The following is a 14,662-nucleotide window of genomic DNA, read 5'->3' as shown; positions in this document are numbered from 1 at the left end:
CTCTTGCAACACACTGCTGGGAAGTAAAATGGCTACAGACTGGATTCACAGGTGACATAAGCTGTGATGGAGCTGGGCCTCTCAGTCAATTGTGAATTTTGGCCAGGTATATCCATTCTGACCCCCACCAACAGGCCCATGTCGTTGCTTGGGTAGACTCTATTGTGCCACCAATGTCTGCTGACAAAAAGCTGTTTTCAAAGAATAATCCTTATATCCCATTGCTGTGGCTTAAATAAAAGAATGCTGACCAGCTCCCTCTGAAATGAGACCTTTGCTATGCAAGGTGTTTTATCTAAAAGCTAAAGCCTTTGAAACAGTTGCTAAAGGACCATTTGACAATTTAGAAAAGTGGGCATCAAAAACAATAAAACTCAATTTAAGCAGTAGTTCAGATGACAATGACAATACTGAGATGTAGCAAACAAAAATGTGCTGGTAAGATTGAATGAACTGGAAAACTATTCATGTCACCAGCTTGAGAGATGGTAGCAGAGGGCTAAGAAAAAAATTGGGACACCTATTTTGCCTGCAGATTCAAATCAAAGCTGACCTTATTTTATTATTTCTATTTATGTCACTTTGCATTTTACCTTCCTATTTTTTCAGTCAAGTCACCTTAGGAAGAAGAAAGGCAAAGAAAGAGAGCTTGATGCAGTCATGCCTCATGGGTCGACTGCTACGTAAAACCAGCCCATAAATATTCTGATGGGTTTAAAGCTGAGACCAGTCGGCTACATTGGAATAATTCACATCACTGAAGTCACTGCACATGCAAAAAGGTATTGCCTGCAATAAACCTATTTCTTTTTTTTTTTTTTAACTTCAGACTACATAAAATAACCACCCCAACATTTCCAGGCCCCTCTGCTCACCACGCAGACGCCGTAGTGCACATGGGCAGCTGTGAGCAGGGCGGAGAGCGCGCCCAGAGCCGCTTCCTCCATGCGGCCCAGCAGCCCCGAGATGGCCGCGTACACCACCAGCGCCAGAGGGAACAGGAACCAGTGGAACAGCTCCGGCTGCGTGCTGCTCATCTGGCAGACGATCACCTTGCACTGTCGGAGCAAAAGGGGCCGGGTGAGAAGTGCTGGGCCAGCCCCGAGGGTCTAAGGAAAAGTATTTCCAATTTCTCCGCAGGTTGCTTTGGGTAAGGAGGAAACAAGGCTGCAGTTCAAAATGGGGCTCGTTTCTGGTGAGAAGGCTGCGTTGGCACATGCCTTCGTGCCTCACTGCCCTAGAGGACATCACTACAATTTAAAATGCACCCTTTCCTGGAGACAGGGTTTTGATACACTTGATAAGCGGAAGCACATCTTCACAAAAGGGGAATTTGTTTGCCATCTTATGTTTTTAAAGTTGTGATCTCAAATCAAGTGTGCCATCACCTAATTAATCACTGGGAGAATATGCTGTTATTTTAAACATGCAGCCTGACAGAAATATCTTCTGGTTCATTGTATAGAAGGGAGGGAAGTCAATATATGACATTTTCACATCCTGTTTCTCTTTTGTAGCACTCCTTTATGTACTAAAACACCAGTTTCTTGGCTCGATCATGGCAGTGGGCTCCCTGGAGATGCAGCTGGGGGCCCAGAGAAAGGGATCCCACTCAGAATGGTGGAAAAAATGAATATATGGTGCATGGTTTAACTGAAGGCAATTAGCTTAATTCTACTGAGTTCTGGAAACATAATGAGACTAATTCACTTGAAATTCAGTATTTTAAAAGCAATTAAGCACACCAAAGTGTTTTGTCTGGCTTAGGCTCCTTAAGAAATGTATCTCATATATATCATTCCCATTACAAAAAAGAAAAGGAATTTAGGCACATCTGAAATATTTTATTGATTTAGTTTCACTCAAAATTGAAATGTGGTTAAAAATAGATTTTATGTATCCTGAAAACAGCAGAAGAATGAAAAACTCATTCCCTGTGCAGTGCCTGAAATCTTATGACAGCAGCAGTAGGAGTCTGACCATAGGAAAGAAATACTGGCTTTACTGCTTGTGCTGTAGAAGCTCAAGAATGCAAAAATAAACCATGAAAAAATAATTAATTTTGAATAGTAGAAGAAGTAAGCCTTTGTACCTAATGTTAATATTTTCACATATATTCTCAGTATTGATTGTGAATTTTTTTAATAACACTGGTTTTATGAGTCCTTTGGGAATCATTCCAGAGGGTAACATAAATTGCTAAAGCAATCTATAAGCTATAACTTTTCTGCCTGCATAACTGAACCTGACCATAGGGTGGATTTCACATTGTTTTAAACCATAGTTATACTTAAATATTTGAGTGACCAAATAAATGGTCAAAGGTATGAGAAATTCCGGATACTGGAACTGGGATGGCAGGTAGAGAGCCATGGTCTGCAGTTTGTGGTCTGCAGAACAGGTAATGGAAACTCAATGTGTCAGGCTATCATGGAGAAGAAAAGTATTGCCATGACAAGCCTTCCTCTGATGCCAGAGGAAACATGACTAAGGAACCAGAAATAGTGAAAGGAAGTGCAGGCTTGATTTTGAACTCTAGAATGTTACAAATTCCTAACTAACTAACACCCATACATTTTTTAATGCTTGCTTTTAAAATGTTAACATTTTCAGCTAGCGCACATACATTTTTAATTTGCACGAGCCTCCAACCCTGCAATGTATGTTTTGGGGAAAGAACAAACAAAACCTGAAGAATATGTATTGCACTCAGTATCTGGTAAACTGCAGCATGTAAAAAAATCTCTGGTTTGCCTTACTATTCTTCTTCTGCAAGCATCCTGCCACAATCACTCTTGGTTGGTTAAGATGTATGTGCAGAATTTGCCCTCTGCCAAACTCTGAAAGCATTTTCCCCACTGGCATGAAGTAATTGTATTTCTCATTTTGGAATCCCACTATTCTCTTAAGAAAATAATGGGGTAATTAGGGGTAGATTAGGTAATGAATAATGCATACAATAAAACACATCTGAAAATCAACTCATTTTTGTGAGATTAAATCCTTAAGATGGTACTGTTTGATTTGTGACCTTCAGAAATACACATTTATAGGATACACCTAACAAACATCACAATTATAATTTTTTTTCCATTCCTGAATTCAGATTTCTAAAGGGGTTATGCTTTCTCTTTTAAAACCTCGCATTTTTGAAGATCTGTCTCATAGTACAAGACACTTCCAGCTTTCCACTTTTTAAACTGGATGTAGCATTGCTCAATGGCAAGATATTTAGATGGTGTTGGAGTCTATTTTCCTAAGATGACACTAGTCACTATCCTCTAGGGTATTTTTGCTTAAATGCAAGAACACCTTTTTGCTTGGCTGCTCTCCTGGCTTCCCCCAGAGAAGAAAGCCCTGGGTTACCTGGGCTCAGCACCACTGCCTGGCTGCAGTGCTGCAGCTAGAGCTGCACTGAGGTTTGTGCTCTCCCTTGGCAATGAAAGGAGGGAAACTGGTCACCATGACGTGATACAGGAGAAACTAATCTGTGAGCAGAGAGCCATCACAAGGCCCCAACAGCTCTCCATCTTTCCCTAGAACATTCTGTCACTGGTACAGCCTTTTTCTAAATGGTGAAGGGGAAATGTAGGATCAGCTGAACTGCAGGAATTAGGAATACATGGACCACAGTAATGGACACGAGCAAAGGAAAACTACAAGCCTTCCACTCTTGCTAGTAAATCTGTGCCAGTGTTGACCTTTCTTTCACTTTGACAAATACCCTGTTCTGCTTGTATGTTGGGGAGTATCTATTATATTTCTGGAAGGCATCCCTAGGGTTTTCATGAACCCTCAGAAAACAAACCAGAACCCTCACAAAAGTGTTATGCTGTGGCAGAGGAGGTATTTCAGAACTGTAAGTGTCCCCAGTCCAGACACGTGTTGTGGTATAAGTTTATGAGACTGAGTGTAACACAGAGGTGAAAGAGCTGTGTGACTCTGCTTATTTTAGCTACATTTTCTGCTCCCTTCTGCTTATTCACAAAAAAATAGAAAGCTATCTCTAAATAATACCACCACCTCAAATATACTTACAATAACATTTGAGAAAGCAACCCCAACCATCCATAAAAACAGTCGGGGTTGCTTTGCTAATATGTTGCTTGGAGATAAAACCACCCAGACTGTAAGAAGAATAAACAGCAACAGAGGCGACACAAGAGGTAGCAGTCCTTCATACAGAGAATTAATCTTCAGTGTTTTCTTTAAATGTGCTCTGGAAATAAACACAATAATTTTGTAGAGAAAGTAATTTTATCCATTCTATTTCTACACAGTAATTTCAAACTCTAGACCAAACTCGGCCCAATAATTCATCTTGCAACCAGTGCAAATGTGCTAGATACCAGATATTTTATAAAAAATTGTAGTATACCCAAGTAACATTTATTTCTGGGGTTAAAATATACTGATTTATTGACATAGCTCCTGATCAGCTTTGCTTGCTCACCATTGTCTGGCAATGGCAGTAAACTCACACAAAGTGAGCTGCAGTACTTTCAAGCATGCAGACATGCTGTGAATTCAAAATACATGGCTTTAGAGGATGAAGCTTCTAACATAAGATATAAACTTGTTTCAGTCAACACACCCCATGTTTTCAGCAGCAGCAGAGTGAAGCACATGGCTGGCAGGTATTGCTCTTGTTTAGCTCTGGAAGTCATGATGCTTGAGGATCCTGTACATTAGGATTTAGGTACTTTAGTTCAAATACAGCCTACAGGGGAGGCTTTTTGACTAATTAGAGCACAGAAAAAATTAATGATACATTGTGTTTTCTTGGGTATTTTAAGCTGTTTTTTATAGGTAGTAAATTATTGCACTAAGTTCACTACCACTAAACCACTCCTTCATACAGCTAGTTCAGGAGAGCAATTCTCTGAAATGTACTGAGAAATGTCCTGTTTAAAATCTTTGAATGTATGTATTTATAGAAACTGCTAGACGAAAATCCAAGAAATATCTTTCTCATGTCAAAGAGAGGAGATTATTGGAAAACTCAGATCCTTCATCACCAAAGAGTTTGTGCATGCATCATTCAAGCAAACCTGACTGGTAGTTGAAAATTTTTGTGCTCTTCTCTTCAGAGGAATGATAAGCCCAGCGGAAGGCTTGAGAGGAACTATGTCAAGTGATGACTTGAAAAGGAAAATACTAAACAAAAGTCCTGACAGGAAAGGAAGGAAACCAAACCCTCAATGCTCACTGGGGTAAAGGCTGCTACTGCCAGGGGCTGACATGCACAAGGTGCTTCCCTCTCTGTCATCTCTGAACAAGATTTCCTTGCACAGCTGATTCCCAGCCCCCTGCCCCATAGCCCAGCCTTTCTGCAGGTCCTCAGCTTTTCCTGCCCCACATCTCCCAACTCTCCACACTTCCTGCCCCAAACCCAGGGCTGTGCATGCTTTTGGTGACTGCACTGAGCACCACCACACAACAAGGGCTGTGTAGGAGAGATGCGACATGGTCTGATAGACTCTAAAATTTAAATGTTAGTACTGGTTTCCACTAATTCCTGAAGACATGCAGTGACAGTCCCTCCTCCAGGACACTTAGGACCTGAGAGACCTGAAGTGACAGATGAGTGAAATGAGCTAGCAAATACTAGGGGAAGGCAGGCAGCATTAATAAAAATAGGCCATTGGAATATAAACTAATTGTGTATAAAATTCTTGGGTGCAGCAAGCCAGTTCTTAGAGGTAATCACAACTTGCCACCTGCCTAGCTTACATCTGATAGCAATTATCTGCAGACTTCAAACAGAGGGGAGCTTTACAGAAGGACCAGGAAGACAATTAAGTACTTCACAGAGTGCAGGATGGTCAGCTACAGAATTCAACCAGCACAGGCAGAAGTTACAAATCACATTTGATTGCAAATAAAATACAGTGGTTTTTGCTACAGAACCTTTATCAGTTTACTGTGCAAGACCACTGTGAGACTGCTTGGATAACAACAAATGAAAGGAAAAGGAGAGAGTTGTAAACATGAAAAAGAAACTGGTCAGATTCTGAAAACTTACCAGAAAACCTTTTACTACATTATCAGGATGACATCTGGATGAAAGAAGCTAGTCTACTTCAAGCATTACATTTATTTGTAAATGAGGAAACCATTAAATATACAGAATTAAATAGGAAATGATAGAACTTATTTAATGTTAATTAACTTACCTGTGAATGTTGTATAGTGTTTGTGGAAATGATAGAAACAAGCTGAAGCCTGAAAGAGAAAAACATTAACATATAATTCGACACTGATGACCTCAGAGTTTTTTTCATATGATAACAGACCTTGTGTACTATTCTAAAAATCATTCGGTATTCCTGTACTCATTACAGGATATGAACTGAGGCTGCAGGCTTCAGGCAATAATAAAACTGTCCTCTTTTTTCCCAAAAGCCAGCTGCTGAAAATAGTTGCTGATACAGAATTTCCTACGTAATGAGTTACAAGAATGGAATATTTTAATAAAAATTCTGATATAGCTAATAGAGAGGATCAATTATTTTTCATACAGGTTTGTCTGCTGGACCCAGAACAGCCCTACTTTTCATGAGCTGCTGTTTATCTAGAAAAATCTGAGTCTAACACCAAAAGCCTTCCAGTGGAATACAGAAAGACAATAAACTTCAAGCTGGGCTGTTCACATTAGTGGGGAAATAAGTTTATAGTTCAAAATATTAAGGGTCAACTAATGATCTGTTTTGATAATACAATAGCTGAAATTAATTAATTTTTATGACATGTCCATCATTTGAACAAGTGAAAGTTTTTTACTTCTTTTTCTAACAGAGCTGTGATGTTTCTAGAGGTCGGCTTTAACCCACAAAGCACAAGGGTTTTGCCTTTGCTAATGCTGTGTCTCCCTGCTGGTATTATCAACACAGCTGCCAGCAGCCCCTGAGCTGCCTGAAGACCCAGCTGTACCCCCTCTAACACCCACATCCAAAATACGCTGATCCACCCAAGAATCAAAGAAGACTTTCAGCAACAAGTGGAAGCTTGGGATTCAAACAAAAAAGCCACTATGAGTCAGTCCTAACTAGGTGAAAATATATATGACTTTTTAAATCTATGTCATTCCCTGCATTCTCTTTGGTTTGTACTTTTCCCCCCACTTTTTCTGTATTGAGGGCTTTCCCTGGTTTTAGAGATTGCTTTGGGTAGCACATTTCTGCACAGCTTTTTTATTATAGGGCATGATTTTTTCATCACACTTGGGTGTGATGCACTAAATTAATACATAATTCCTATTTTATTGTGGGCAAGAAAAGCCCTCTGATGTGTTACACTTTCTAGTTTTGACCTAAAACATCTCATTTAAGAAGCACTATGCTGCCTGTACAGAAAATTAGAAAACTTTAATCTCATTATTAGCAATATGGAGGGAAAAAATGAATAGAGGAAAGATATGATTTCAGATAACTTTGTACTGAGGCTAATGTGACATAGCAGTGTCTTGAGAAATGTTAGTGTTCACTCATCAGTCCTCATCAAGGACATATCCAAGTGTTTATCAAACTCTGGCCACAGTGGCAACTCGAGAAAAGGAAAACAACATGAAAGAAAAGTGGAGATCAGGGTTGCTGGAAAAAAAAAAAAAAAGTAAAAAGGGATGCAACAGATAATCTGTCTCTCCAGTCTTTCTGGTTATCTGCTAAAGAGAGGGAAACAAAGAATTGGAAAAGAAGAAAAGCCAGCCTGTAAATAATTTCAGGTATTGCATTCTTTTTATTGTTTAATTTTTGGCTTTGCTTTTTAAAACAATTAGGAGCTCTGCTTCTTTACTATGGCAGAAACTTCCTAAAAAACAGCTGAAGGATGTGAAATTGAAGTAATATCCCAAGTATTTTGTCAATATATTTCTAGAATTCACAGGCTTAGTGCCTTCAGAGTGATCTGTGTTTAATGTGCACTCCAGTTAGCTATGTTTTCTATTAGGCAGGGAGAGCTAGTTCAATAAAATCTTGAGTTACGTACAGCAGTTCCAACATCTGTATCACATTAGAGCAGACATGAGACAAAACATTGACTCTTGAGGTTAAATCTAAATTTCCTGCTGCAATCCTGAAGTTTGATTTGTTAGGAGAAAAGCAACCGAGAGGAACAGAAATAGAGACTAGAACTAGAAATAGAATTCAAAGAGCAATGGTTGCCAACAATTTGTTATTTTTATGAAGTGCCATTTTAGTTAGAAATAACACACTGACCACAAACACTCCCCCAGCTAGCAAAAAGCCACTTTCCAAACGGGGCAGTTCCACCAGTTACTCCCCTGTATTTTTACACAGCTTTGCTTTTAGCACAGCGAAAGAGCTGAGGATGCATCAGGGAAGCAAAGGGTGTTCCCTGTTTCTTATGGGATTTTCAGAATTCCATAATTTCCTACAACATGTTGCTTTCCCATCTTTTTTTAGCTAAAGAGGCCTGGCTTGGGGGGCTGCTTTTGGTACTCATAAAGTCTGCTATTTAATTGGCATTAAGGATCCCTTTGTGCCCAGGAGCTAAACTGCTGCATCCGCATTGCTGCCATTCCCTGCTGCTCTGAGGAACAAAAGGTGCAGCCTGGAAAGCAAACCCACTGCTGGCTCTCTGGCACTCAGCCACCCAGGCACTGCCCAAGTGATGATCATGGAGCTTTTTTTTTGGTTTTAATGTCTTAAAAGTACATATTTTATTTTAATTTTTTTAAAATTCAATTTCAGCTCATTAGATGTTTTAAAACATATGGGAAAACAGAACTCTTCAAGTGTTCTTAGAAGTAGTACACAGCTCTTCCAGCAATTTTTAGCTTCTTCTTTAGTATTTTCCCATTCTTCAGCTGATTTAAAATGTGAGACCCAACTGTAAGAACACAGGCCTATATTAAAGGCAGAAATACCACAGCACAGATGGGTGGCACAGATACACAGGGAATTCTTGTGTCACGCTAGGCTGAAAGTATCAAGCCCAAATCCTCGGATTTAGGTACAATCCTATCGTCAGTCCTCTGTGTTGCACAATGTAAACTCCCTTTTCAGAGAAGTAAACCTTTTTAAAGCTCTTTATTAGGAATTATTTTGTCCATATTAAAAAATGCCAAACATAAGCATAAACAAACAAATAAATAAATCCCAATGCATTCAGAAATTCAGGATTAAAGACATATCTGAAGTGAAGAAATTAAGGCATTATCTTGTTTTCCAAATATGTGTATGTAAACAAACACACATACACAGACATGCATATAAATATGCGCACGCGCGCACACACACACACACACACACATATATATATATATATGTATATATACATGTGTATAAAAGAGATCAAAAGGCAATCCCCATCCATCTTAAGGACAACTTTAGATTTCATTTATTGCTTTCAAATTCAGTTCCAAACCAATAAGGTGTTTTGTGATGCAGCTGAATAAAATATTAATTTTAAAAAGCTAGCACACAATGGATACTATGATACCATGTCACCCATGTTATTTGGACTAACAGTAATATATTTTAATTATGTGAGGGCATTTTAAATGCTCATGTAACTAAATTTAAAGACTACTGAAGATCTACAGGCAGACAGGTTGTTTCCATGATATGCTGCAGTTACTGTGGCTGTTGTACCTGATTTAATTCAGGCATTTCTGCAAAATACAGACTTGGTCATTGTAGAAAAAGAGAGAAAATAAACTGCTGACACTACTGTCAGTTCCAGAAAATGCTATTTCAGCACCCACCAGGCCCATGCTGGCACTCAGACAAAGCAAACAGCCTGATGCAGGTAGCCACATTTCTGAAAACACAAAACCTCACAGACTGTAAACACCACCAAATGAAGAAGTGACTCCAAGACACCTAAACCACTAAACAAGCTATAGGGCTTCAAAGGAAGGACAACCTTCGCAGTTTATCTTCTCCACACCTTTGCTATCATAAATCCCCTTTGTTAGTAAATTCCTGGCAAATGAATCATCCTTAAACTGTCCTAAGAAGAGCACTGAAATTTTATTTGTTAAGAATTGGCTCTCCTGATAGCTAAAAGTCAAAAATTCAAAAATGAGACAGTGCAACAGAGGGATGCAATTTGAGGTGAACACTGCATTGGAAGTTGTGTGAATTTGTTCAGGAAAGAACCAGCCCTGCTGCGCTCCCCCCAAAAAATACTCCCCAGAGTACTCATCCCATTTGGGATGCAGGGAAGAGGCCTGTGCAGACCTTCTGGGCATATCACACAAGTTGACCAACTCTCTAATAGCAGGCAGTTGTACTTGTATTTCAGCTTATAAATTAAATACTATCACTTTTCTCATTCTTTGAGTGCCCACACTTCTGCATGGCCTTCTTCAGTACACTGTTTGGCCTTTCCAGCTCTAGATTAATAATTCATCATAATCAATGTTTGCTGTAAAGAAATGGGGTGTTATAATTTACCCTTCTTAGCCACCAGACAAGAAAAGGTAGATTCAAAATATCCAGGCCTCAATATTAGCTTGGAAAGATATTTAAGTACTTCTTCCACGGTGTTTTTCTAAAATTCCTTGCACATTTAGAGCAGCTAGACACATGAAAATATCTTAACAGACTTAATGTTTAGCACACTGATAAGTGCCTGGAAGCAAACTTCATCAAAAAGTGAACATTTTAAAAGCACTCGTTTCTGGAACAGAAGCTTTCTATGGAACAGTGTGACCTTCTTTGGCATGTCTTGAGCAGACAACTCTTTTAATTGATTGTGCAAATACATAATTGCATTTTGAGCTGTCCACTTAAAAACCATTACATTTTATTACTATATAAAATGACAAACTTAACACCACTTAGTAGCTGGTGGGAAAACATTAGAAAACAAATATATAATTTGCAGACTTAATTGAGCCTGTGAAGTCTGAATACACTAGGGTGAAAAATACACCCAAAATCCACCATATGAAATGATTTTACAGGAATTGAGGGAACATAAGGTAAACATAAGCACTGTCTTAATGCACGAAGTTGATGTAGGTTTTGGATGTTTAGCATCTAAGATATTTTTTGAGTACAAAGATTGTAGAGGGATGCATTTATCATGCTTGTTGAAAAGAGATGTGTTTATCATGTTTGTTGATTTTATACCTTATTTTCAGTGTCTAAGGTATTAAACATGGCATTTATCTCGAACTGAACTGTAAGATAACAATTAGCATTCAGAGGGATTTAGTATCAATTGAAGAATTAGTTTATGGCCGTAGCTGCTTCTTTGATGTAGCTGTGTTCAAGCATCATTCTTTTTCTGGGCACAGCAAGAATTGAGCACCAGAGAAACAGTGCCTTTATTTGAAAAGCCCAGACTGGCTTCCAGAAGGACTCTGCCAGGTGAGCTCCCTTGTTAGACCTTCACCTGGGGGTCCCAGAGCCCCTGAAATGACTCCTCACACCTTAACACCACCAAACTCATTCCCACCTGTAATCAGCATCCTGTGACACTGCTCTGCCTCTGGCCTTGAGCACTCTGCTTTTCTGGGTTATTGTTCTGACTGGTTCAGATGAGTTACTCCAAACATGAACTCAGAGGCTTCTTAAAAATATATCTCAAGTGACAGGTGAGTATTTCACACCCTTCACTTTAATGGAGCCTCGTACAATCTGTCACAACAATGCCTTAATAAATGTTGAATTGGTGACAGACACGTAGAAGCCAACTCATGTTAAGCATGCTTCTCGAGCAGCACTGGTCAAAGCCTGTCAGAGCAAAAACCTTTTGAAAACATTGCACTCAACATGTAATCATTCAGCAAGTCATCACTAGGGCAGAACCATCAGCCACTTCGCAATGGGAACTATAGGAGCTCACTACAGAAAGACAAAATTCCACAGGGGGCAGAAAAAATTCATAATTTGACTGTGGCCTCCTAAACAGTTTCTGACACTGAAAAGGGGGCAGGCTGTTGTATGAACACCCATGGCACACACCCATTGTGTGTCCTCCTTTGATATACAGGATGTAGCACAGTGTAAGTACAAAGCACTGTTTTAGAGGAGTAACTGTGCTTTCCCACTATGATGAAATTCACATAATTGGCATGTTTTAAATGTTACAACTTGGCCTCATCATTACTTTTTTGCTGCTATTATCTGTTTATTTATGTTTTCACTCCTCATTTTATGTACTTAAGTAGCTTGGGGAAGAGTGATCCTCAAGGAAAACACTGTACAAGTCCACATAGAACCCAAACCCGTGCACATCATAGGAAAAAATTCTGAATGCTTTGGCTGCATCTCTAAAACAAAGTTCAAGTTTCAGTTTTCTGAAAGATACTAAAACTCAATTCACATTTCCTGATCAAACCTACACACTGAAAACTTGTTTCACCTTTGCCACAGGCTTCAGTAGCCAGATCTGGGCACTGTTGACCAAACAGAGTAGAGTCAAACATGACACCATGTCTGGATTACAAAATAGTCTGCTCTATGTACCATGCACTGATGAAGTATAATATATTCACTCCATGCTTAGGTGATCCTTTTCCCATGAGGGCTATTCTTGTGGTTGCAATTAATACCGAGAAGGAGTAGGAAACTCTGTGTATAATTTTTCCAATTTACCTTCCTAAGGAATGAAGCTGATGTGCTAACCCCATTTGTTTGTGTACATCCCACCACAACTTCCAAGCCCTTAGTCAATTCTGAGCAAAAGAATACATCAAAAGGAATTTCCAGTAACATGCATGTTTCCATCTTCCTTTCTCCAGGAAAGGATTGTAGCCTGAACTCAAATTTTATTAGACATTATAAAATCTTCATACAGAGCAAGTATGAAGGTCCCAAACATGGGAAATGCTTCATTCAGAGCATGCACCTACGGGTCATTTAATAGCAACGTGAGACAGAAACCATCATCAATTAGTAATGCTGCTCCCTGAACTACAGATGCCAACCTGTCGGTGAAAATCTTCTCACAAAATCTACAGTATCATTTGTGGTACTAGAATTTATGTACAGAACTGACTGCTTTAAAATGCTTATTGTAAATATTTCATATTGCTGTCAACCTGATAGCAGAGTGACAGAGAATGTTAGGCATTTGGGATGCCCTGAAGGGGTGAAAATAAATGATAGCTCTCACCCCAGTGCTGCCCTTTGAAGGGACCCTAGTTAGCCAGAAAATGCTATGGGACAACTGTGGTTAAATCCCAAGAGAGCTTTGGGAGTGTCATCCACAGGAGCCCTGATGAGTGCAGAATAATTAGTTCCAGATGAGCACACAGGCACATAACTTTAAAAGGGTCTGTCTGCTCCCATGTTGGGAGACAAAAGGCATTTTTGCCTAGTAGCCAGGTCAACATACTCTGGAAATGGGAGAAGGACCGTCCTCATTGATTCAAGGTCCAGCTAGGTGTGTGTTTTGGAGCTGAAGGATGGAATTGTATTCACTGCCAGTGAAAATTACAGGATCATGTTTGCTGGGTGGCTGACAAATTCCCATAAAATACTATGCTGAAGTTTCTCTGTTTCACAGGGTAGTCCTCTGAGGTCACAGCTCAGCAACTCAAGACTTGGCTTTCCTACAGGTGTTCACAGTGTGCCAGACAGTTCCCAGGAACTTACATAAAGTTCTCTTTCCTAAAAGATCTAATCTAAACACCAGTAATGCTGCACTTTTACATATATCTTTGTGTGTTCTGGCACCTGATAAAAGCTCCATTATTTTCAATGAGTGAGTGTCACCTGGTGATACCACAGCTTCCTCTGAAGAGGTACTTTTGTAGAGTTCATCCTTAGGTTATACATGGGTTATTTTTTTTCCCCCAGAAAACTCCAGGAATGACATCTGAAAAACACTTTTGTGCATGTTGTTTGGATTTCTTCCCACCACAGAAGGTAGGAGCTAAAGCCCAGCTGCTCTTGGAGAAGCCATGGCTCAGCAGCTGAACTCCTGTTGTGTATGGAACAGTAAAAGCACCAAACAAATGCCAAGTATTGATGGAGCAGCTACAGGTTCGTTGTTAGAAGGACCACTAGTGACTACTAAATGCCATCAGATGGTTAAGCACAACCATTTATGGTTTAATGGCTCCTCTCGGGATCCTGGGAAACTAACTTGTAAAAAGCATCAGAGGCCCACTTTGTTTTTAACTAGCCACAGAGGCATTTAACTGAGCAAGCCAGAGTGGGCTCTCTGATACAAATGGTACTGTCTGAGCAAGACACACTTGTTGCAGTCTCTCTAAGGGAGAGAATAATTGAATTTTCCTGGCTGCTTGGCCCTTGATGTAGGTTAGACAGGTACTTTTTCTGCAGTCACAGTGGGGTCCTGCAATTTACCACAAGCTTCTAAAAATTTCACATATCCCTAGTTACTGCACACAGGCTACCCAATGATAACCACCTTAACTGCTGAGCTGAGATTCAAATACAAAATGGCAGTGTTTTCTGGACCAACATGACCCTTAGTGGAAGAATACTACTTTTTCTATATTTAAATTTGGTGTATGATTCTAAGAGATTTACTAAGCTCTATGATAATCCTATAATACAGAGTCAACCAAGACTATTATTTTGCATCCTTTAAACCCATATTTAACGTCAACTAAGTTGCAAAAGTTGCCATTGTGCATAGTGTGCGACAAGGTTTTTGGAGAAACCTTTTGGCTCCTACTTAAGCCTACTCTGCTTGGGACAATGATGGAAGAAAT

The 14,662-nt window shown here is 39.6% G+C and overlaps 1 protein-coding gene across 1 annotated transcript in view; it reads right to left on the bottom strand.

The window, feature by feature from the left end:
• LOC110473756 (ethanolaminephosphotransferase 1) overlaps positions 1-14,662 on the bottom strand; it is a 51,810-nt gene that overhangs the window by 260 nt on the left and 36,888 nt on the right. Inside the window, exons 7-9 of the mRNA XM_031504028.2 lie at positions 6,177-6,225; positions 4,039-4,219; positions 876-1,058 (exon numbers count right to left, since the gene is read on the bottom strand). Of these exons, the coding sequence (XP_031359888.1) occupies positions 876-1,058; positions 4,039-4,219; positions 6,177-6,225 (413 nt within the window). The remainder of the gene's footprint in view (positions 1-875; positions 1,059-4,038; positions 4,220-6,176; positions 6,226-14,662) is intronic.

The sequence above is a fragment of the Lonchura striata genome, chromosome 1 (assembly GCF_046129695.1).
Source record: "Lonchura striata isolate bLonStr1 chromosome 1, bLonStr1.mat, whole genome shotgun sequence".
Lineage (NCBI taxonomy): Eukaryota > Metazoa > Chordata > Aves > Passeriformes > Estrildidae > Lonchura > Lonchura striata.
The sequence above is the reverse complement of the archived record's forward strand: the minus strand, read 5'-3'. Positions and strand labels throughout refer to the sequence as shown.